General features: G+C 38.5%; 1 protein-coding gene and 1 long non-coding RNA gene across 5 annotated transcripts in view; one reads left to right on the top strand and one right to left on the bottom strand.

Moving 5' to 3' along the window:
• UBE2U (ubiquitin conjugating enzyme E2 U) overlaps positions 1 to 15,566 on the bottom strand; it is a 65,080-nt gene extending 49,514 nt beyond the window's left edge. The window contains exons 1-5 of one of the 3 annotated variants that reach the window (XM_033225154.1): positions 15,299 to 15,566; positions 12,528 to 12,609; positions 11,388 to 11,480; positions 7,447 to 7,544; positions 3,017 to 3,134 (exon numbers count right to left, since the gene is read on the bottom strand). In XM_033225154.1, the coding sequence (XP_033081045.1) occupies positions 3,017 to 3,134; positions 7,447 to 7,544; positions 11,388 to 11,480; positions 12,528 to 12,609; positions 15,299 to 15,313 (406 nt within the window). In that variant the 5' untranslated portion in view covers positions 15,314 to 15,566. Of the gene's footprint in view, positions 1 to 3,016; positions 3,135 to 7,446; positions 7,545 to 11,387; positions 11,481 to 12,527; positions 12,610 to 14,435; positions 14,930 to 15,298 lie in introns of those variants that run through there. The other 2 variants (XM_033225152.1, XM_033225153.1) reach the window with 2 other exon arrangements.
• On the top strand, positions 15,063 to 21,950 carry LOC117092030. Of its 2 annotated transcripts, none has more exons than XR_004440604.1 (5): positions 15,063 to 15,145; positions 19,296 to 19,355; positions 20,563 to 20,625; positions 20,830 to 20,961; positions 21,500 to 21,950. It is a non-coding gene; the product is annotated as an uncharacterized LOC117092030 (long non-coding RNA). The 2 variants fall into 2 exon arrangements; XR_004440605.1 differs by having other exon boundaries at positions 15,107 to 15,167.

Below are 21,950 nucleotides of genomic sequence, written 5' to 3'. Positions count from 1 at the left end.
GTCAGGAGATCGAGACCACCCTGGCTAACATGGTGAAACCCCGTCTCTACTAAAAAAAAATACAAAAAATTAGCCGGGCGACGTGGCGGGCTCCTGTAGTCCCAGCTACTCGGGAGGCTGAGGCGAAAGAATGGCGTAAACCCGGGAGGCGGAGCTTGCAGTGAGCTGAGATCCGGCCACTGCACTCCAGCCTGGGCGACAGAGCGAGACTCCGTCTCAAAAAAAAAAAAAAAAAAAAAAAAGAAAAAGAAAAACTATAGGAATATACTTGGCTAGGAAAAAATAATTACCTCAGGCTTAGCTACCATCACTCAACTTTACTCTTTTTATACTATTGTATTTTTCTTCAACCAAAGATTTTAAAAATTATATGAAACTTCAGTTTTAAACTATGGAAACAACTATGACAAACAGAAGGTAAATATTACTTGATAATACAACTATACAGAAATCAAAATTCACAAGGATGAACTGAAAAAAGGGGCAGATAATTGCTCACATGAAACCTCATATGAAAGCTCATAACAAATTAGAAAGTAAGTAGCAATACTCAGAATCTATGAGGCAAACAGTTGTTATACATTGTCTCCAGACCTTCCTCCTCTGAGTTTTCATAAACTAGTTGAACAATATTTTGGAAGGTATTTAAAAGGTCCCCTTATCCAATTCTTGGCACCAGAGCTTTTTATCAAAGAAGCCCTTTGATAACATCTCTGAAAAATGGTCGTTTAGCTCTATCAAATAAACACTAGTTACAAAAGAACACCTTTAGTAATAGAGAGTTTACTAACTGCCAGTCTGGCCTTGTCCATTCTTTTAAGCAACTTGAATTGTTTAAAACAATTCTTCCTCATATTTGGCCAACTGGGGACTTGGATGGACTTTACCGTTGAGAAGGGTGCAACTATAAAGTCATTTGCTTTTAGGAAAGATCAGCTGGGCACCCAACTGGCTGTATAATTGTTTGTTCAAACTGGTACATTGTAAGCGAAAGGAGGTACGGGAAATAATTATACCAGGACTGTTCTCAGGCAGTCTGGGGTATGTGAGCACTCTAAGAAAGGAAAAGGGGCCAGGCCACAAGGAAAGGAGGCTGTCAGGAAATGGGAAGGTCATTGGACCTCCACACTGGGTTTGAGCTTAGAACTTGGTCTTCTTGCCAATACACCGCGGCAAAGACCTAGCTGTTCAGGGTAGGCAAACATAACAAATGTTGGGGAAAATTTGGGTAATGAGCAACATTTACATGTCTGCATATCGCATACCAGGCTTAGACTTAGGACAATAAAATTAATTCCAGACAACTGATGATGTAGTAAAGTCCCTGATATATTTAAGGTATGTTCTGACCCAAGGCAGGGCCAAGCTTGCGTATTCTGAACTTCAGTTCTGCTACATCCCAGCAGGCCTGGGAAAATATGACTGACTTGTAGCTCTAGTGTTTGTCCTGTGTTAGTTTTCTCAAGCAACCCGAAAGAAGTCTCCTTTTTCCATGGGAAATCCCTTCAAATATTTGAAAACAGCTTTTACAACTGCCCTTTATCTTTTCTTCCATTGGCTAAACATATACAGTTTCTTCAGCCTTTAGAAATGTGAGGCTCCAAGTGTATTCCAGATGAAAGCCTACCAAGCCAGAGAAGGGTTAAATTATTATATAACACATACTTAGAAGAAAGGAATTTTCTATTACTGCTTTGCATTAAGCTTGTGATCAAATAGCTCCCTCAAGAACTTTGTCATAGAATAAAGTTCTATGGGACTGGAAAAGATGCTTGATCAACACCCTTTGATTTGTATCAGACCCAAAAACCCTGAGGAGGAGGAGCAATTGAGCTCGGTCACAATTATACAGACCTAGCTAATGGATTGGGAGTCCTAGAAGGGAAATAGACAAAGAAACAATGGAAATCTGAGAGAAAAAGTCCTGTGAGAAATCAAGGCCTGTTGATTGGGAAGGCAATGATATCAGCTACTATGCAAGGTTGCTGTGTGCTACCAGAAGAAGATGGGGCAGGATAAATAAAGGAAATAACTATGTTAGTAGGGGCCCAGCTCTCATGTGTGGAAAACCCTTCTGTGCACAAAAAGCCAGAAGCAGTGCTCTACTACCTGGAGAGAGAGACAGAGAGAGCACAGGGGCAATGGAGGCAATGGAGTTAAGAGTCACAACGAAGCTGCTGGCAGGACACCAGGGGTATCAGGAAAACACTGCCCAGTAGAGCAGAAAGACTGAAGAGCTTCAGGCTCTATTTCCACGTGAACTCTTAGAAGGAATTCCCGGGGAGGGAACTCTCTGGAGAAAAAAAGTTGACATTTGCTAATCAAGAAGAAAAGTGGTGCAAATCAGTAGGATCTGGAGTACTGCAGGTGAAGTCTGGGAAATGCTCATTACAGATTGAAGAGTTAAAATTAGATGTCATATCTTTATGATGGGTAGACTAGTTTCATTTGGCACCATCCATACATATGACCATAGCATTCAAAGACACTCAGCTTAAGAGCTCTTTAAAAAAGGATCACATTGGTTGGTTTGACAAAGAGTTACAGTATGAGAGATCTTAATACCATTTCATTACTGAAAATGGATACAGAAAATATTTCAAATATTCCCTTATATAACAACTATTTCCTAGATCACTATGCTATAAATGTTTGATGTATAATTGATAATTGCCAAATAACAAAAACTAGTTACTTTTTTTTTTTTTTTTTTTTTTGAGACGGAGTTTCACTCTTGTTGTCCAGGCTGGAGTGCAATGGCATGATCTGGGCTCACTGCAACCTCTGCCTCACAGGTTCAAGCGATTCTCCTGCCTCAGCCTCCTGAGTAGCTGGGATTACTGGCATGCGCCACTACGCCCGGCTAATTCTGTATTTTAGTAGAGACAGGGTTTCTCCATGTTGGTCAGGCTGGTCTCAAACTCCTGACCTCAGGTGATCCACCCACCTCGACCTCCCAAAGTGTTGGGATTACAGGCGTGAGCCACTGCACCTGACAAAAGTAGGTACTTCTTACTTTGTAATGGCCGGTTGAAAAGTTTTAGAATTGTTCTGTACAGAGATTCATCTTTAATCAGTATTCTGGCTGCTTCCAAATTCACTGGATTCTCTAGCACTGGATTAGAAAGCATAACCTATAGGAAAACACAGACAACATATAATTTCAAAAGTAAACTTTTTTAGAGCAAAAAGACAAACCAATATATACAACTTTCAATAAGCATTTATTAAATGCTTACTAGTATGGATCTGGAGATAGATTAAAAAATAACATGAGACATAGTCTGTACTCTCAAGAAACCTAACATTAGGCTCAAGAATGTACTGTATAAAACCATGATAGATCAGAAAAAAGTTACAAGCTCCTTTCTGTAACTTATTCCTTCCTATCATATACATTTAAATTGAATTTAAATTAAGATTATAAAAATGTGAGTTGATGGTGGTTAGTGTATTTAAACTTCAAAATATTTTAAACAACATTTCAAGTACACTCCCCTTGAATAACAGTGTGATAATTGAAAATGTATCTCATTTGTTATTGAGAAAGGAGTAGTTAGTAATTATGGTCTCAACTTATATTGCCCATCACTGTAGGTACAGTCACAGGTGGCTATTTAAATTTAAAATAATTAAAATTAAATAAAATTAAAAATTCAGTTCCTTAGTCATTGTAGCAATATTTCAAGTGCTCAGTAGCCACATATGACTAGTGGCTACTGTATTGAACAGTGCAGATATATTGGATATTTCCATCAATGCAGAAAGTTCTACTGTGCAGCAATGACCTTCAAAGGAATATTGAAGAGCTATTAAAATATTGATTATAATCATATGGAAGTTACTTGAGAGACAATGTTAAGTGAAAAAGAAACAGGCTATATGGTTTATATAGCCATGTGCCACATAACAATGTTTCACTCAACAACAGACGGCATATATCATGGTGGTCCTGTAAAATAACACCAAATTTTTACTGTACCTTTTCTATATTTAGATACATGAATATTTACCATTGTGTTACAATGGCCTATAGTGTTTAGTACAGTAACATGCTGTATAGGTTTGTAGCCTAGGAGCAACAGGCTATAACATAGCCTAGGTATGTATCAGGCGATACCATCTTGGTTCGTGTAAGTACACTCCATGATTTTCAAACAATGATGAAATGTTTAACAACTCATTTCTCAGAATGTATTCTTATTGTTAAGCGTGTGGCAATATCCACACCATAATCGCAACGATGTAAAAATTCAGGTTCATTCATTCATTCATTCATTTTATTTAATATCTACCAAATGTCAGCATTGTCCTTGGTACGCTCTGGGAAATCAAGGATGAATTAGACCTGTTTCCTGATTTGGGGAAGCTTGTAGTCCAATGGGGAAGACAGATATGTAAGCAGTGTGTGCATTATAGTATTAGCGTTCTAACAGAAATCTGCTCAGGGTACTGTTGGGTGTGTGGCAAAGGAAGCTCCCTCAAAACCAAAGCTATTAATTCTGCCTAGGAAAATAAATCAGAAAAGGTATCCTAGAGGAAGACTCATTTGATCTAACTCTCACAACAACATGAACAGCTGCTTGCTGGACAGACTGAGGAAGAGGGGAGGAGAAAATGAGTTGCCAGGCAGAGGGGAACTGGAGACTGGCCATTTCTAAGGTAACTTTAGAACTCTATGAATGTTTTTTGATCTGAATTGAACCAAGCAATGTGAGTGCAGAAAACCATGAAGATATAAGTAGAGCAGGATTGCCTGGTGTGTTAGGGAGAGTCTAGGTGTGAGGATTAGATATGCAACAGAACTAGAGCTTACACCTGTGGAGAAGGTGGGATCCACCAAAAGATTTCAAACAGAAACACAGGAGAAAAGTGCAGAAAGCTCTTTCCCAGTAACAGTAGAGTTAAGGGTTTTCTTTATAATTATCAGTGATTTTCCTTTCCTTCCCATTATCTTAAAAAGCTTTTGTAATGTGGGCATATTTGTTTTATTAATGTTTTTGAAAAATAAAAAGACAAAACTGTGTTATCTACTGGCTTTCCATGATATATTTGACAACCCTTTGGTGTCACTTTGCATTACTGTTTAATAGAAAGAACAATCATATTATTAACTAACTAGAGGTTCAGCATCCTAAATCTGAAAATCTGAAATCCTAAATACTCCCAAATTCAAAACTTTTTGAGCACTGACATGATGTGCAAAGGAAATACTCACTGCAGCATTTCAGATTTCAAAATTTCAAATTTGGGATGCTCAAATGGTAAGTATATATAATGCAAATATTCAAAAATTGGAAAAATTCCCAATTCCTAAGCATTTCCGGTAAGAAATACTCAACCTGTATTAACTATTGAGTTATTTTCTTGGATCAGGGACAGTTCTGAATTCTTTACATGCATTAATTAATTTCCTCATCACAGGTTACATGAGGTAACAACAGCCCCGTTTTACTGATGAATAAATTGAGGCATTGAGAAGTGGGAAAATTTGTCCAATGGTACAAAGGTATCAAGTGACAGAACCAGGATGTGAAGCCAGGCAATCTTAACTCAGAGCCCCACACTTTCCTTTTATCAAATATTCTTCAATTCAAAATTTTCACCAGCTCATTCTGGTTTGCCCTTACTCATTACATTTTGGGATCATTTTGCTATTCTTAGGGCAGACTCTAGTTTAGGTGGATGAGGTCAGAGTATGTCTCAGTTTAAAGGCATTCAAAGGATTAACCCCAGATTTCTGCATATCACACTCACTCACTCCCTTAAAGCTTTTGCTCAAATGTCTCTTTCCTAGAACACAGCCTCACACAAGTAGATCCTCAATACATATTTGTAGAATGAATGAATGAACTGAACATTAAATCTTTCCTAAAGATTATATTTTACTTAGTATGCTAAGATGACTAGCCAGAAAAGTTTTATTTTATTTATTTTCAAATATAAGAGATAGAAGAAATGCAATTTATATTATAATTCATATTAAAAATTTCAATGATGCCAGAATATTTTATATTCCAAGTATTCTAGATAATCAAAATGTAATTATTTATCTCCAGATATTATTAGTGATAAGTAGGTCCATGGATAGATTATTGCTACGCTAGATCTAAGTGGTCAAAGCAAGTGTCGCTGAAATAATTCATTTTAGCATCAGATGAGAAAGAAGAGTTTTTTAGGATCAGAAACAACACAACACTGGGTGGATGTGGTGGCTCCTGCCTGTAATTCCAGCATCGTGGGAGGCTGAGGTGGGAGGATCACTTGAGCCCAGGAGTTCAAGGCCAGCCTGAGCAACATAGTGAGATCCTGTCTCTAGAGAAAATTTTAAAAATTAGCCATCCATGGTAGGACATGCCTGTGGTCCCAGCTACTTGAGAGGCTGAGGTGGGAGAATCGCTTGAGCCCAGGAGGTTGAGGCTGCAGTGAGCCATGATTGTGCCACTGTACTCTAGCCTGGGCAACAGAGCAAGATCCGGTCTCAAAAAAAAAAAAAAAAAAAAAAAAGAAAAGAAAGAAAAAGAAAAAGAAAAAGAAAAGAAATAGTACAACACTGAGGTATGCTTTTAAGGACCATGGGTCCAGTGGGTAAATGTGGCATTTGAGAAACAGCATCTGAGGAGAGGAGAAAATCTTTAGTATAATTGTTCACTGGGTTTGATATGAACACTAATGAGACAGAAAGTAGCTAACTAGCACTGTCAGAAACTAAAAACAAAAGTGAACGTTTTAAGTTGTAGTCACTGGATCCGCCTCTCTCAGGAAGGCAAGGCCTGTAAGTGAAGAACGATCTAAAAGGCTTGTTCAACACGAGGAAGTGAAGTTAGGAGCCAAAAGAAAACCTAAGGTTATATTTTTCAGAATTGAAACCATCTAAATAATTATTTTCTTCTTGTATAAGATATGTATTCTTTGGTCTTGAGGGATCTTAATTATCTATTTCATTTTAAAAATAATAGTCTTTATAATTTAAGTAAGTTCCACTTTGTAGCCTTCATATAGAAGTATGGATTTAAATAAGCGTCTCAAATTCTTTTTTTTTTTTTTTTTTTGTTGAGACGGAGTCTCGCTCTGTCGCCCAGGCTGGAGTGCAGTGGCCGGATCTCAGCTCACTGCAAGCTCCGCCTCCCGGTTTACGCCATTCTCCTGCCTCAGCCTCCCGAGAAGCTGGGACTACAGGCGCCCGCCACCTCGCCCGGCTAGTTTTTTGTATTTTTAGTAGAGACGGGGTTTCACTGTGTTCGCCAGGATGGTCTCGATCTCCTGACCTCGTGATCCGCCCGTCTCGGCCTCCCAAAGTGCTGGGATTACAGGCTTGAGCCACCGCGCCCGGCCCTCAAATTCTTTAAACACTTAAATATTCATTGTATATTTTAATCCTTATAGTTTGAATAATTAGGGTAATTAAAAGTATTAAAGCGAGGATTATATGAAATCCGTCCTTACCTGTAGGGCAAGTAAGATGCTGCTCAATGTATAGTTTGTATTCCACTTCTTAGGGTTGTCCAAAAAGTCTATACAGGGCTGACCAGTATGTGGGTCTACTGTATTAAAATAATACATTAATATTGGCATATACAATAAATTATTATTTAAAACTTACAAACATCAAAATGATAAGCCAGAAAATTTATCTGCATTTACTCTTCCTTTTTCCTAGTTCTTCTCTCTGTAATGAGAAGCACTATACCCATCCCTGGTTCCCACCTATTACCATGTTGTTTTAGCTGAATACATATGTGCCCCTACTGTTTTTCCTCTCCTCTCCTCTAGCAAGATGTGGCTTTGTGGGACTAAGTTTTTGTTGTGGGATATAAGGATAAGTGTGCAATTTCTGAGTCATTTTTTAAAGGAAGTTGGTTTTCCTTCTTTTATTTTCCCCTTCCCCCGACTGGAAATGGTGACAAACAGTAAATGCCTTAGTCCCAGAAATGAAATCCTCACATTGAGGATGGGCACAACTTCCCTCCAGCCTTGGCCTGTTACCTTAAGTTAGAAAGATGTACAGGAGCTTGACCTATGCCCTAACACAGTGAATCAATTTAGTGTTTGAAAAAATAAAAGAATAGAGTTAAATAAGAAAAATAAAAACTCTAGAATGACTAGAAGAAACTTAAAATGACTTTGACTTTCTTTTGGGAAAGGATCATCTAAGATGAAAGACAATTGCAAAAACCTCAAAGGACAAGACTAATATATCTTAAATATAAATTTATTTTAAATCACAAAAATCTCTAAATCCCAGAGGTGAAAAAACAGCATAAACAAAATTGAAAATTAATGACAAATTAGAGGAAAATTTGCAACATCTAGGACAATGTGATAACATTGTCAATTGTACCATATAAGTCACAAAATAAGAATCAACAAATGTGGGGAATGTTTACTTCTCAAGTATTCAAAGAAGTGCTTATTAAAATAATAGCAAGACTCTTATTAAATTGGCAAAAAAATGTTCTTCAAAGTTTCAATGGCCAGAATTGGAAGGTGCTAAAAGAAGAACTTTATATATAGTTGTTGGTGGGAGTATAAATACCACCGAAAGGCAATTTGGCTTTTTATATAAAGACTTAAAACTGTACATAGCCATCTTTTTTTGCGGGTCGGGGGGCGATGTTTGAAAGCTAGTAACTAACCCCTCTCTCCCCACAAGTTCATATGTAATTATAAAATAGATCAAAGTATTGAAAGGTGGAAGTAAAAACATCAGCTACGTCGTACATAAGACTGAAATGGAGAATGCACTTGATGAATGGCTTTAATGAGGCTCCACAAAAGTCCCCCTGATTAGAACCTAACTCCCAAACCGAAAGCCTACCTAAGTTTCCTGCCTGGAGAAAAAGAGACTGTACCCAGGATGGTTAGAAAGAGAGAGTGTTGAGAAAATTCTGGGCCACGAATGCTCAATTCTTTCCTTCATCTCCCTAATCACATAAGTGACTTCTGGGAGGAGTGATGGAGGAAAAAAAGAGCAGTCACAAGTTTCCTATACCTTCCCTCCTAGAGACTAAAGTTCCCTCTACTTTATGGAAGTGGGAGGGATGAGGACTAGGGGATAAGAATATCCCCCGTATTAAATTTAATCCAATAATTCTAACTATTTTAAACAAATAAAAGCTCATGTACGTAATTAATTTTGTGTTGTAGATACCAAAAATAGGTTTTAATTATAATAAAATAATGTACTTGGGAAAAAATAACATAAAAAATCTAATGTAAAATGTGAATGTTCCCCTGCCTACTAATTCTACTATTTAAGACCAATATTACCAGTTGGTCTATACAAATATACACAGAAACACATATATGTATACACACCCATATGTGTGTGTTTATTAAATGGAAGTATATTTTAAATTTTATTGTCCAAAGTCTTTCTTCACTTAACAATGTATTTTCAACATATTTCTGGACATAAATATTTATTCAAAAAATATCTGAATACCTACTATATGCCAGGCAGTGAAGAGTCTAAGGATATAGCAATGACCTAGACCTAAAAGGTTCGTAGACTTCCTCATTCTGTTTAGAAGCAATACATGTAACTGTAGGATATTTCACTTAAAATTCCTATGTTAATGGAGATTGAAGTTATTTCCATTTTTCTCACATTGCTATTGAGAATCAACATCTTTTTTTTTTTTTGAGACAGGGTCTTGCTCTCTTGCCCAGGCTGGAGTGCAATGGCACAATCATGGCTCACTGCAGCCTTGACCTCGTGGGCTCAAGCAATCCTCCTACCTCAGCCCCCCAAGTAACTGGGACTACAGGCACATGTTACCATGCCAAACTAGTTTTTTTATATTCTGTAGAGACAGGTCTCACTATGTTGCCCAGGATGGTGTCAAATTCCTGGAACCAAGCAATACTCCCCACCGGCCACCCAAAGTACTGGGATAACAGGCATAAGCCACTGAGCCTGGTGGGAATAAAATCTCTAAATATAACATACTCTTGCACACTTGTGCCAATATTTCTACAGAATAGTTTATAAACATGGTATTATGGGAATTTAGGGATATATGCATTTTATACCTGATTTGAAACTGTCACACTATTTCCTCAAAAGGTCATGATTATATCAGAGGAAAAATGTCTACCCATGCCTACTAAATATGTATGTTATCGTTTAACATTTTAGGAATATGTGGTAAATAACAATATTTTTTGTTTTAATTTGCTTTTATTTTCTTACTAGTGAGATTGATAATCTTTTTATGTTTATTTTTGTTGTTTATTCTATCCAGTGTTTGTTTATAGCCTTCATCCATTTTTTTATTGCTTTATGTTTTTTATTGATTGACAAGTGTTCTTCGTATGATATATATATTCTGTTATATGCATTGCAAATATTTTCCCTCAGTTTGCAAAAGTCAATGTCTTTGACCTCTGAGTATAATGTCCTGGGCTGTAGAGAAGTTTTAACAGGTTTTGCAGTTTAATGTGTCATATTTTCCAAACAGTCACTGGGTTTTATCATGAAGAGAAAGGTCTTCCTCACCAAGCCCATAAAAATTCTATTAGATTTCCTTCTTTTCCAGCATTTAAAATTTTTAGATTTTTGATCCTTCAGGAATTCATTTTGTGTATAACTTTAAGTAGCAATCTAACTTACCTTTAAAAAAAAAAAAAAGTTAATCTGTCCAGTGCATCATTTTTTTATAATGATGAAAAACTAGATCCAACTAAAATATTGAACAGTACAGGAATGGTGAAGTGTATTGTTGAACCATTTAAGATGATCTTTTGAAGAATGTTTAATAGTGCAGAAAAAAGACATATAGTTTTAAAATTAAAAACCTAGGCCAGGTGAAGTGGCTCCTGGCTGTAATCCCAGCACTTTGGGAGGCCAAAGCGGGTGAATGGTCAGGAGTTCAAGACCAGCTTGGCCAACATGGTGAAACCCTGTCTCTACTAAAAATACAAAAACTAGCCAGGTGTGGTGGTGCATGCCTGTAGTCCCAGCTACTGGGGAGGCTGAGGCAGGAGAATCAATTGAACCTGGGAGGTGGAGGTTGCAGTGAGCCAAGATCACACTACTGCATTCCAGCCTGGGCGACAGAGCAAGACTGTCTCAAAAAAACACCATAAAATAAATAAAATTAAAAACCTAGAGGCAAAAATTCATGTGTAATACCTCAACTGTATAGAAAAAACTCATACATAGAAAAAAAGAAAATAAATTTGGCAAAATGTTGACAGTATTTTCTCTTTGCATTAGGATTTAAGGTGATTGTTAATTTTTTCCAGCCTTTTCATATTTTCCCCAAAGAGAGTTCTTACTTTAAGAATCATAATAAAGTTCTTAAAAAGAAACATGATTATTATAAGAAACAAGGATAACAGGGACAAAGCCTTTAATGATAAAAATGTCATTTAGTTCTTACCATTTGGGTGAAAAGGAATTGTTATAAATTTCACAACTGGAGGAGCATAGTTGTACTCCAACGTAAAATGTATTGTCAGTTGGAAGACTAAACCTATAATATAGAAATAAGCATTTTTAATAAAGTGTCATGTTGTGTTGATTAACTGTAACCTGATTAACACTGGAGTTTCTCCATATGGTTTAGCCTTTGCACAGTTTTATTTTTAAATAAATTGATTCATAGAATGTACAGACTTCTCTGGATAGTATAACAGACACTTCACAATCTATTATAATCATATGTTTTCAGTCTCTTTCCCACTAGTCCTTTCCATCTACTACCTTTGTCCCTCTAACATCCACCCCCTCTATTGTATCTCGTATTGACTGAACTCACATTCCCAGAATCTGTTACACCCTTTCTTGTCTACAAGTCTTTGCTGTGCTGTTTACTCTGCCCGAATTTCCTTCTCCTTCTTCTGAACCTGGCAGACTCTTACACATTCTTCAGGACTCAACTCAAATGTGATCTCCTTGGGAAGACATTCCTGACTCCCTCAGGCATAATTAACTAATCCTCTTCCTCTTTGGCATTCTGTTCAAAATCCATAAAATGTATATTTTATTGTAATTATCAGCTGATGTGTTTCTGTCCCCATCTCACTCAAGAAATCTATCTTATTAATCCACGATTGAAAGAAAACATGATCATTAAAGTTTATAGTGGCTTAGTGTTGTTGAGTTTTGATTTATGAAAATTTGGGGGAAAGTCATAAAGGAAAAAATGAGAAGTAACTGCGGGGTTTCAAAGCCAATAGGAATTTTGATAATACCTGAGCTAATGGAAGACAGAAGATATTCTCAATTGATACTCTTTATTGTGTCTGCTTCTTAAAAATGTAATAAAATTAAGATTTGGCATAAAGAAAAATACCCCAAATTTCCATCTGTGTTGACACATGGCAAAAAAAGTCACATAATGAAAAAATAATGGGAATATTTTTAGAATTTTAGACAACTGGTATAATACAAATTTATTATGCATACAAAGAAGAATTTCAGGAAATTTATATAATGCAACCTTATCCTACATAAAAAGAGGATGGGTAATAATGGTATAAAGACTTAAAAAAAATAGATTGGTTTTGAAAATACAAACCCTGCCAGACTGAATTCTGTAGACCTTCAATTTCGACTTCCCATTCCATCATGTCTTCACTTACAGGCCTAGCAGTGATGCCCTTGAAGTTAAAAACAAAATTAAATCAGGTAAAATTTATTAAGTATTTATTGAAGTTTTGAAAATCATATACCAGGCCGGGCGCGGTGGCTCAAGCCTGTAATCCCAGCACTTTGGGAGGCCGAGACGGGTGGATCACGAGGTCAGGAGATCGAGACCATCCTGGCTAACACGGTGAAACCCCGTCTCTACTAAAAAATACAAAAAACTAGCCGGGCGAGGTGGCGGGCGCCTGTAGTCCCAGCTACTCCGGGACTGAGGCAGGAGAATGGCGTAAACCCGGAGGCGGAGCTTGCAGTGAGCTGATATCCGCCACTGCACTCCAGCCTGGCGACAGAGCCAGACACCGTCTCAAAAAAAAAAAAAAAAAAAAAGAAAATCATATACCAGGCCACAATGAATTCTAAAAACTCTAATTTTCTTGATAACTTTATTTATTTGCTGCTGTGGGGAAGTGTTATATGTCTTATTACACAGAAGTTAATATAGATCCAAGAAAACATATACAATAGTAAATAAAAATAAATCATAAGTGTGGAAATCACAAGTGGGACTAGAAAGTCAAGATTAGGATGTGTGGCTTATACACTGTTTGTGTAAATCAATAATCAATTTAAGATTCAAATTTTAAAAGAAAGAAATAGTTGGAAAGTGCATGTTTCTTCAAAACATTTTATAGCTATATGAGTGTTATATGAAAGGCATGAAGTGGGAACATTTTCATTAAGAAAAAATCCAAAATTACACTTGTATATAAAAGCGAAGTTTTCCTATACTTGAGGAATTGTTCCAACGGAGGGACAAGAATGTATTTCATAGAAAACCTTATGAACTATGTTAACTAACACATTTACATACACACAAAAACACTTCTGAGCACCCACATAGTTATTAAGTATGTTAGTGCTTGTCTGGGTGAGCACTGTCTCTCTATTATCTACATTTACATATTCCTTCATTGGATTCTCTTTCAACACAGAACTACAAAGCTCAGGATGAGCAGAAATAATATCAAATGTTAGGTCCATGTCCCTGGAATGTTTGCTGTTGGACTCCATAACTGTTCCTAACATCTCCAGTGAAGGCAGTACTTTTATAGCACAGGTAAACACTGAACAATGCCACTGAACTACACCTGAAGCAACTGTGGGAAGCACTCTATACCTTCCATGGACAGCTTTCTTTCTAATATTTCCCTTAAGCACTCCCTCTTTGCCCCCTCTTCCATTTTTCATTTTCCATAAATCAGCCTGCAGCACCCATGGACACTGATAACCTCATTGGTGGCATTTAAGGCCAAGGATATTGCTTCTTTTGTGTTAAAACTATAAAGGGAAGGCATTTATGTGTCATGCTGGTAAAAGTGCACTAGACAGTAAGTAGTGGAACACAAGAATTAAGAACTAGGGCTTTGAAGTCCGAAAACCCTATATTGGAAACATGGGGTCAAATCTTTACAGAATGTTTCTGAGGCTTAGGTTTTTGGTAGGTAAAATGAAGTACTACTTATTGTGTAGTATTAGAATTAATGAGCATAAGCCTGCACCTACTAGTCACTAACTACATGACAGACCCTGATATTCAGTGCCTAGATCCACCTAAATTACTCCGCATAATATGTTCAATAAAGTTAAGCATTATTATTTTGAAGTAATAATAACTGTTATTAATATGAAATACATTAGTGAAATGGATTCATTAAATAACAATACTGTAGTTGCAAATCAGGTTTAACTAAATTATTACTTATAGAATAAACATTGGTTAAACTGCCTCTTAAAAATTGTTGCACAATGAAACACATCCCTCTACGTGCCCAGTACTTACCTTATAATTGTTCTCCTTGAGATCATAGAAGTCTCTTTGCAGCAAGAGGTAAGCTCTGCCGTGCATGATAGGCAGCGGAGGGTCTGGCACTTGTCCCCAAATGCCTCAGGTTTACTCTGAGGCGGATGTTTGAAGTTATGGGTCACTTTCCCACACTTAGTAAATTGACATAAGTTACTTGCTTTTTAGAAACTCGGAACGCTCCCAAGATAAGTGGCTTCTAAATTTGGGATATAACAATGACTTTTTCTCCTGACTCCTCGAAATGAGCAGTTCCCGAAGGAAAACTTGGGCACTTCCTCATCTGCGGCGTTTCGCTGCAGTGCCAGCTCAAAGCCCAGTCTCAAGACAAACTTGGATGAGCAACGGAGACAAGCCCGAGTCGTCGGCGCGTGAGTGGGAGTGAGCGGTGTACGCCTACCAAGATCCTAGCAGACTGTCTCCGCTTCACAGGTGCAACCCCGCAGCCATTCACAGGAGGAAGCAAATCAGTTGCCAAGCAACAGGCCCCCGTCCGGCAGCCGAGAGACGGGGGCAGGGGGTTGGCCGCTGTCACCCAATCAGCAACAGGGGGCAGGCCTCTTGATCTCTCCATAGCCAATCCTACAACAGTTTCCCCTTTGAAAGGCCAATGAGATTCGTGGTCAAGGCGACACCACGGCTTCTCAGCCCACCAACATGGACTCTACACAACTAATGTAGAGGAAGGGGTGAGTTCCCAGGACCCAGCGTGTAAGTCATAGAAGCCATCACACAATGTCCCTCTTCGAAATTATCCTTCCTTTTTCTTTGAATATCAAAAGATATAATAAGTGAATGGTAGGTACAGGTCTGTGCTTATTCATAACAATATCTTAACTTACATGGCGAGTTACCATTCACAGTAGTGGTGCATGCTATTATGTCATCAAATCTTACGATCATCCTAGAAAATTGCTCCAGAAACAGGGAACTCCTTAACATTTCTCAGATTCCCATCTCTTCCCGCAGAGTTGCGCACTTGCTGTTCCTTCTACCTAGGCGTTTACCACATTCCTTCCACCCCTTCAGCTCTCATTTCCCCTTCACTCACTCATCTTTCAGATTTTAACGACTCTTTAAGGGATCCTTTCTTTTGTGATCCCACAGGACCTTCTATTTGCCTCCTAGTTAGCATTTGTCATACGGCATCACAATTGTCTATTGTTTTCACCACAGGGTTCCATTGCCAGTGCCAACTACAGAGCCTGGCATCTTGGTTCAGAGTGCTTTCTTTTTTTACTTACTATTTACTTACTAATTTTATGGAATCCGGATGTTCCTTTAGTCCATTCATTTTACAAATATTTATTAAATACTTTCTTTTACTTGAAAGATTCAAATGGAGTAGCTGTCTTTATGGCTCCAATATACAATAAACCAGTATACAAAACAAAAATCATGATTTCAGATCGTGATAAACGTTATGTGGACAATAATAAAACAGTAACATGATAGAGAGTGGGGTAGGTCATTAAGGGTTAGAAATGGTGGTCAGGGAAGGCCTCTGTAAGGAATGGAGTTTTGAACTCATACATGAAAGATGAGAAGGAGCCTGTTATATGAAATATTGAGGGCAGAGAGCTCTAGGAAGAGGAAAACAGTTTATTTTTGAGTCAGGAAAGATCTTGTCTTGAAAAGGGAACAAGGGAAGGTCGCTGAGGTTGTGGAGGAGCCTGGGAGGGGTGTGATAAAGATAGGCCACTACACAGTAGGAAGTTTGGGCTTTATTTGAATAGCTATGGGATTCCATTGGATGGGTTTAAACAGGAGAGTGTCATGCTCTGATTTATATTTACATGATTACTCTGGCTGCTCTACGAAGAATGAATTTTGGGGAGACCACCTGGAAGGATACCACGTAAATTTCATCTCCAGATATGGCAGCATCACCAACAATCACCAACAACATGTTAACTATACTAAAATGTTGGTACAATACAATGCTATTATTCTATATTTCATATAACTAAATGTTAAGGATTTTTTCCTGTGAAAACATCAACTAGTATCTGGGATTGAATTTTTTGGCTCTTCTTTCCATCCCATCAGATTTTAACATTGTCTTGTGTAGGACTGGAAATGTCAGGTGAAAGTGAGTAAAGGGAATAGACCTTCAGTGAGAAGGGAATAGACCCAGTTTGGAGATCCTAACTAGGTTTGTCCATATCACTGTGGTCCCACAATCCTTTCTTCCACCCTAATGGATTATTGTGATAATGAATTCAGAATCTTTTGTATTTTAAAAAATATATATATATTTATTTATCATGGAAAATATGATATTTTGAAATATGTACACATTATGGAATGGCTAAATTGAGCTAACTAACATAAGCATTATCTCATATGCTGAGGAAACGTAAAATCTATTCTCATCTATTTTCAAGGATACAACACATTTTTATTAACTGTAGTCATCATGTCATACAATAAGAATCCTCCATCTTTTGTTTAAAATTTCATTCTAGGGAAAATTATGTTAAAGTAAGAGAAAGATAAAAGTAAGTAAAGGAAAAGAAAATTAAGGTAAAGAAAAACATTTTTTGTTGTGAATTTTTAGAAGATGGCATTTATATGATACTTTAGCACAATGAAAATCAAGTTGGAAGATATTCATATGTCTCTCCCCACAACAAATCTATATTAATAGTTTTGACCTCTTCTTGGGATTTCTGACTAGTATACCTACTAATTTATATCCAATTGCCTGGTTATCACCCAGCTGTCTTGTCCCAAAGACATTTCAAACTCAAACGTTTGAAATCAACTAATTACTGTTTCTCCCAACCAAGCTTCTGTCCCAGTTGGAAATTTGAAGTCATCTCTGACTCCTCTTCTTCCTCATGACTCACAAGACATGCTGTTGTCATAGCCTCTTCTCAAGCCTTACCACTAAGGCACAATTTCATAACCTTGTCATCTCTTGCCTAGATACAGAACATCTTTGTATTGTACTCCCTGACTCCAGACTTGCCTGTCGTGAAACTTGATGGTAATGTATTTAAACTAACATGTGATCATGAAATTCTCTACTTAAAATACTTCAAGGGATTCCCTTCACCCCAGCTTATCCCATCTTCAACATGTGGATTTACTTCCAGGGGTGTAGGTGGGATGGCTGAAATCACGGGCAACTTTATATGTGTCTCTCTGTACATTTGTATGTGTATGCAAATGGACCTTTTTTTTTTTTTGCTTGATAAACCACACACTACAGAATTAAATATAAGTTAACATGGCAAAGCAGAGCATTCCATAATATTTTCCTATTTATCCCTACTTTTATTGACACTCACGCTGCTTCATACTTGAGGTACCCACTCCATTAAACTGTGTATCTTTTTCCTGTATGTACCCATCTTGCCTAGGCTCATCATCTTTTCTGCCTGACCTTTCTTCCTCTTTTTAAATCTAATTAAAAACTGTTAACACATTCTGAAAGACATAAATGCCTCCTTGGAGCCATCCTGAACTGCCCGAATGGGTTGTGTTCTCATTTGACCTGGGTTCATCTTTGCATATTATCACCACATTATTTTGAAACTATTTGTTTATGGGGTTTTCTCCCTCACTAGAATATCATTTCTTAAGGCCATGGAGACCTGTTTATTCATCGCTGTATTCCCAGCACCAAGCACCTGGCTCAGAGGCTGTATCAGTATATTCTGATTGAATTGAACTTAGCTGAATAGAAAGTTTTGAGGCCAGAAGAGTGACCTTCCATGAAAGAACTAGGCGTAAGCCAAGGAAGAGGGTTGCAGAGATGTGAAGAGCTGGGTGATACAGAGAAGCTCAGCTAGCTCCATGACACATAGGAGGCTAAAATCTGGAGGACAGTGACAGAGTAGACAGTGAAGCAGAAGCACCCTTGAGAGCAAGAGCCACCAGAGCAGAAGGGGCTGCAGAGCTGCAGCCAGGGCACAGATTATAAGCAAAATCCCCAGGTCGCCAAAAAGGAAGGGAAAGACACTTACGAAGGTACCGCACCCGGAGGGGCTGAGGGGACAAACAGGTTAAAGTTTCCAGAAATATTTTGGGAATGGATTTTTTGAGAAGTAAAAAGCTTCCTGCCAATGTGGGGGTTTGGCACTGTTGTGTTTGGAGATGCTAACTAAACAAGATCACAGATGTACTCACTGGCTGGCCAGCATCTTGTATTTCTCTCTCTCTCTCTTTTTGTTTTTTAGAGAGTTTTCCTCTGTTGCTCAGGCTGGAGTGCCTTGGTGCAATCATAGCATATCTTATCCTATGTGTGCGTGTGTGCATGTGTGCGTGTGTGCATGTGTGTGTGTGCCTAGCATCTAGCATCTGTGTAGCAACCAGCCAGCTTTGCCTCCTACAATTAATATTATAGCAGCAGGAGCTGAAGACTAATAGCATCAGCTCTTCAGCCATCTGAGTCACTCAAAATTGGAAATTTTTAAGGAGAGGCCCATCTGAAAATATTTTCTCTGCATGGTATCACCTTCCATTTATTACAACAAATGTTAGTTTTAGTAAACTTTTCACATACATGATATCATTGCTGTCATGATCTTCTTGTCACTTCTCACTCCTGAACCCTGTCTTTCTCTACCTTGTTCATCAGCTTTGTTGTGTTTGGTTGTAGGTTAGACAAACCAATTCAAATGGGAAAATAAATTCCCATCTTCTGTCCTTCCACTGCTTTAATTTATTAGTAAGTCTGTTGATAAATAGAATGTGACTTGCAGGCAGACCTGGGTTCTGTTCTGTGTCTTATTAACCTGTAAAGATAATCTTGAAGAAGTTACTTAGCTTCCCCGTACCTACAATGTTCTCATCTGTAATTTGGAGCCAATAGTAATACTTACTTTGCAGGATCATATGAGGATTAAAAGATATAATCCCTGCCAATGACTCAGTCACAACTGGCATAGAGTAAGTACTAGCCAACACCTGCACTTTCCATGTGCTGAGCACGCTGTTCTAAGTGCTGTATGGGAATTAATTTCATCCTCACTAATAGCTCTGTACAGTAGGTACTCTTAGGATTCTAATTTACAGATGAGGAAAACCAAGGCACAGAGACACTAGATGATTTGTCCAAGGTTACACAGCTGAAACGCAACAGAGCCAGGATGCAAACCTGAGTCCATACTTTTAGCCACTAAGCTACCCTGCCTCAGGAGTATCTCATGTTCTACTAAGTGAGCTCTCTGGTCTTCTTCAGTAAATTATTGCTACTCTCAATAGTTGTGAGAATGTTTTTGTCCAGCTGTTATTTTTGTTTTTGTTGACTATTGTGACTACATTTCTACCTGCTGTTAAAATGTAAACCCAAGAAAGCCACAGACCACTGCTGTATAAAATAGCGCCCATCCTTGGCTGGCCTTCCCCTAGGCTGGCTGGACCCTGGGGCCTGGCTGAGCCTCCGATGCCAATACTGTGACTTAGAAACAATGTTACTGCTGGGCAGCTCTATGTTCCTCCCCGTGCTGCCTGCGCCAGCCCCAGGCTGCTGGGGAACAGAGGCCAGATCAGGGCCAGTCTGGGCACCTTGACCCTCAACTGGCCCTGCCCAGCCACCCAGCCACCCTGGACACGGCTCTGTCCCTCTGTCTCACCCCAGGCCCTGTGAGGAGTCCCCAAGAGGAGCCCACTGTACCATGACGTTAACCTCTGCCTGGGTATCTGGGCCTGGCCACCAGCGGTGTTCTTCATGTGTTGATTTTATTTGATCCCTGGAGTGGTGGGTCTCATCTCTCCCATCTTGGCCAAGAGCGGCAGAGAATTGCCTCGCTGCAAACCCTCCTCCAGTGTCAGTGATGGTCGTCCTTGTCTCAGAATAACCAAGGGCCAGCCCGTATCTGACCAAGGTCAAGGGGCAGGTGCAGGGGTGACAGGGATAGCTTCTAAGCCAGAAATGTCTTAAACTGCAATGTGCCATCCCATCTCCAGCCCCAGCCCAGTCACCTTAGGAGCAGGATCAGATAAAGCAGGCGGCGGGAAGGCTGGGCACCGCATTACTAACTCCAGTACATTTCTGTGTTGATCCCTGTGAAATAAAGTCTGAAAACTTAAAAAATAAAAACAGTGCCCAAATACATATCTGTTAACTAAATGTGTATCCTATCTTCTCTTTCAGATTGTAAATATCTTGAGAACTGAGTTTGACCTCTGCAACTTATGAATACACTTATAGTACTCTGTATGTAGCTCAGAAAATACCACTATTATTATTTATAAAAATAATTTTAAAATGTTAACTTTTAGTACATTTGTACCCTTAAGGGAAAGTAGATTTAATTAAGTCTTACTATATGCTTTCTTGGACTTTCTCTCCCAGTTCTTCCCCCTAAAAATAGAACTACAAGTTTGAAAAGAAAAATCTTGCATTGTATTTTTATGGTAGGCAGGATTCTAAGATGACCTCCAGGATCCCTACTCCCTGTACAATCCTCAGGACTGTGAAGATGATGGATTTTACTGCTGCGGTTAAGTTGTATGTAGCACATTCAACTTGAAGAAAGGGAGGTTATTCTGGGTAAGTCTGACCTAATCGGGTGAGCCCTTAAATGGAACTAGACCCTTCCTGAAATCAGTGACTCAAAGCATGAGAGGGATTCTATGTAAGGGAGACTCTCTGTTGCTAGCTTTGGAAATGGAAGGGGCCACATGGCAAGGAATGTCGGTAGCCTCCAAGTGCTGAGAGTGACCACTGGCTGACAGCCAGCAAGAGAATTGGGGCCTTAGTCCTCGAATTCCAAGGAACTGAATTTTGCCACAACCACATGAGCTGGGAAAGATACCTGAATTCCAGATCACAGCAGAACCCAGCCAATACCTTGTAAGACCTTGCATAGAGAATCTAATCAAGCCATGCCCAGTTCAGACGGACAGAGTGAGCAAGGCAAGGCAACTAACAGTGTAACTATTTCCCTTTTCTAATGTTACTGAGGCTGACTCCAGCTTTAACAACCAGGCATCCTCTCTCCACTATGTAAAAATAATTCTTTCCCTCAGGACTCAAACAGATGTTTTCATTTTACTTAAACTAAAAGACTGTTTTCCTCCTCCACCAGGAATATGTAGCAGTACAAAGTGCTAACGTCGTGTGGATTTGAACCCCCATCCTCGAGAGCAAAAGAAGGCTGGGGATTGCCAAATGTCAACTCAGCTGTAAGAAGTGTTTTAAATCATATTTTGACGTAGGTTATGTTGTTAACTAGAAAATGAAGTGCAGCACACATGCTTCTAGTAACTCTGGTTTCAAATCCTATGATCTCTTCTTTGTCTTGAAGACCTTTTGATGTGAGTTCCCAATATTGAGTTTCTCTGCTTTTAATAATCTTATATTCCTTCCTCAATATAAACGTCATGAAAAATACTGAACGCTAATCTTCAAAGATCAAACAGGAAGAAAGAGGTGGGCAGCATAGTTCAGTGACTTGAATTCCTGAAATTTCTCATTTAAAAATTTTATTTTAGCTTATAAAAGCCTTGGCTCAAGAAATGCTTGGTTCCTCTTTTTAA

The sequence above is a fragment of the Trachypithecus francoisi genome, unplaced genomic scaffold, assembly GCF_009764315.1.
Source record: "Trachypithecus francoisi isolate TF-2019V2 unplaced genomic scaffold, Tfra_2.0 Lachesis_group12, whole genome shotgun sequence".
Classification (NCBI taxonomy): domain Eukaryota; kingdom Metazoa; phylum Chordata; class Mammalia; order Primates; family Cercopithecidae; genus Trachypithecus; species Trachypithecus francoisi.
The sequence above is the reverse complement of the archived record's forward strand: the minus strand, read 5'-3'. Positions and strand labels throughout refer to the sequence as shown.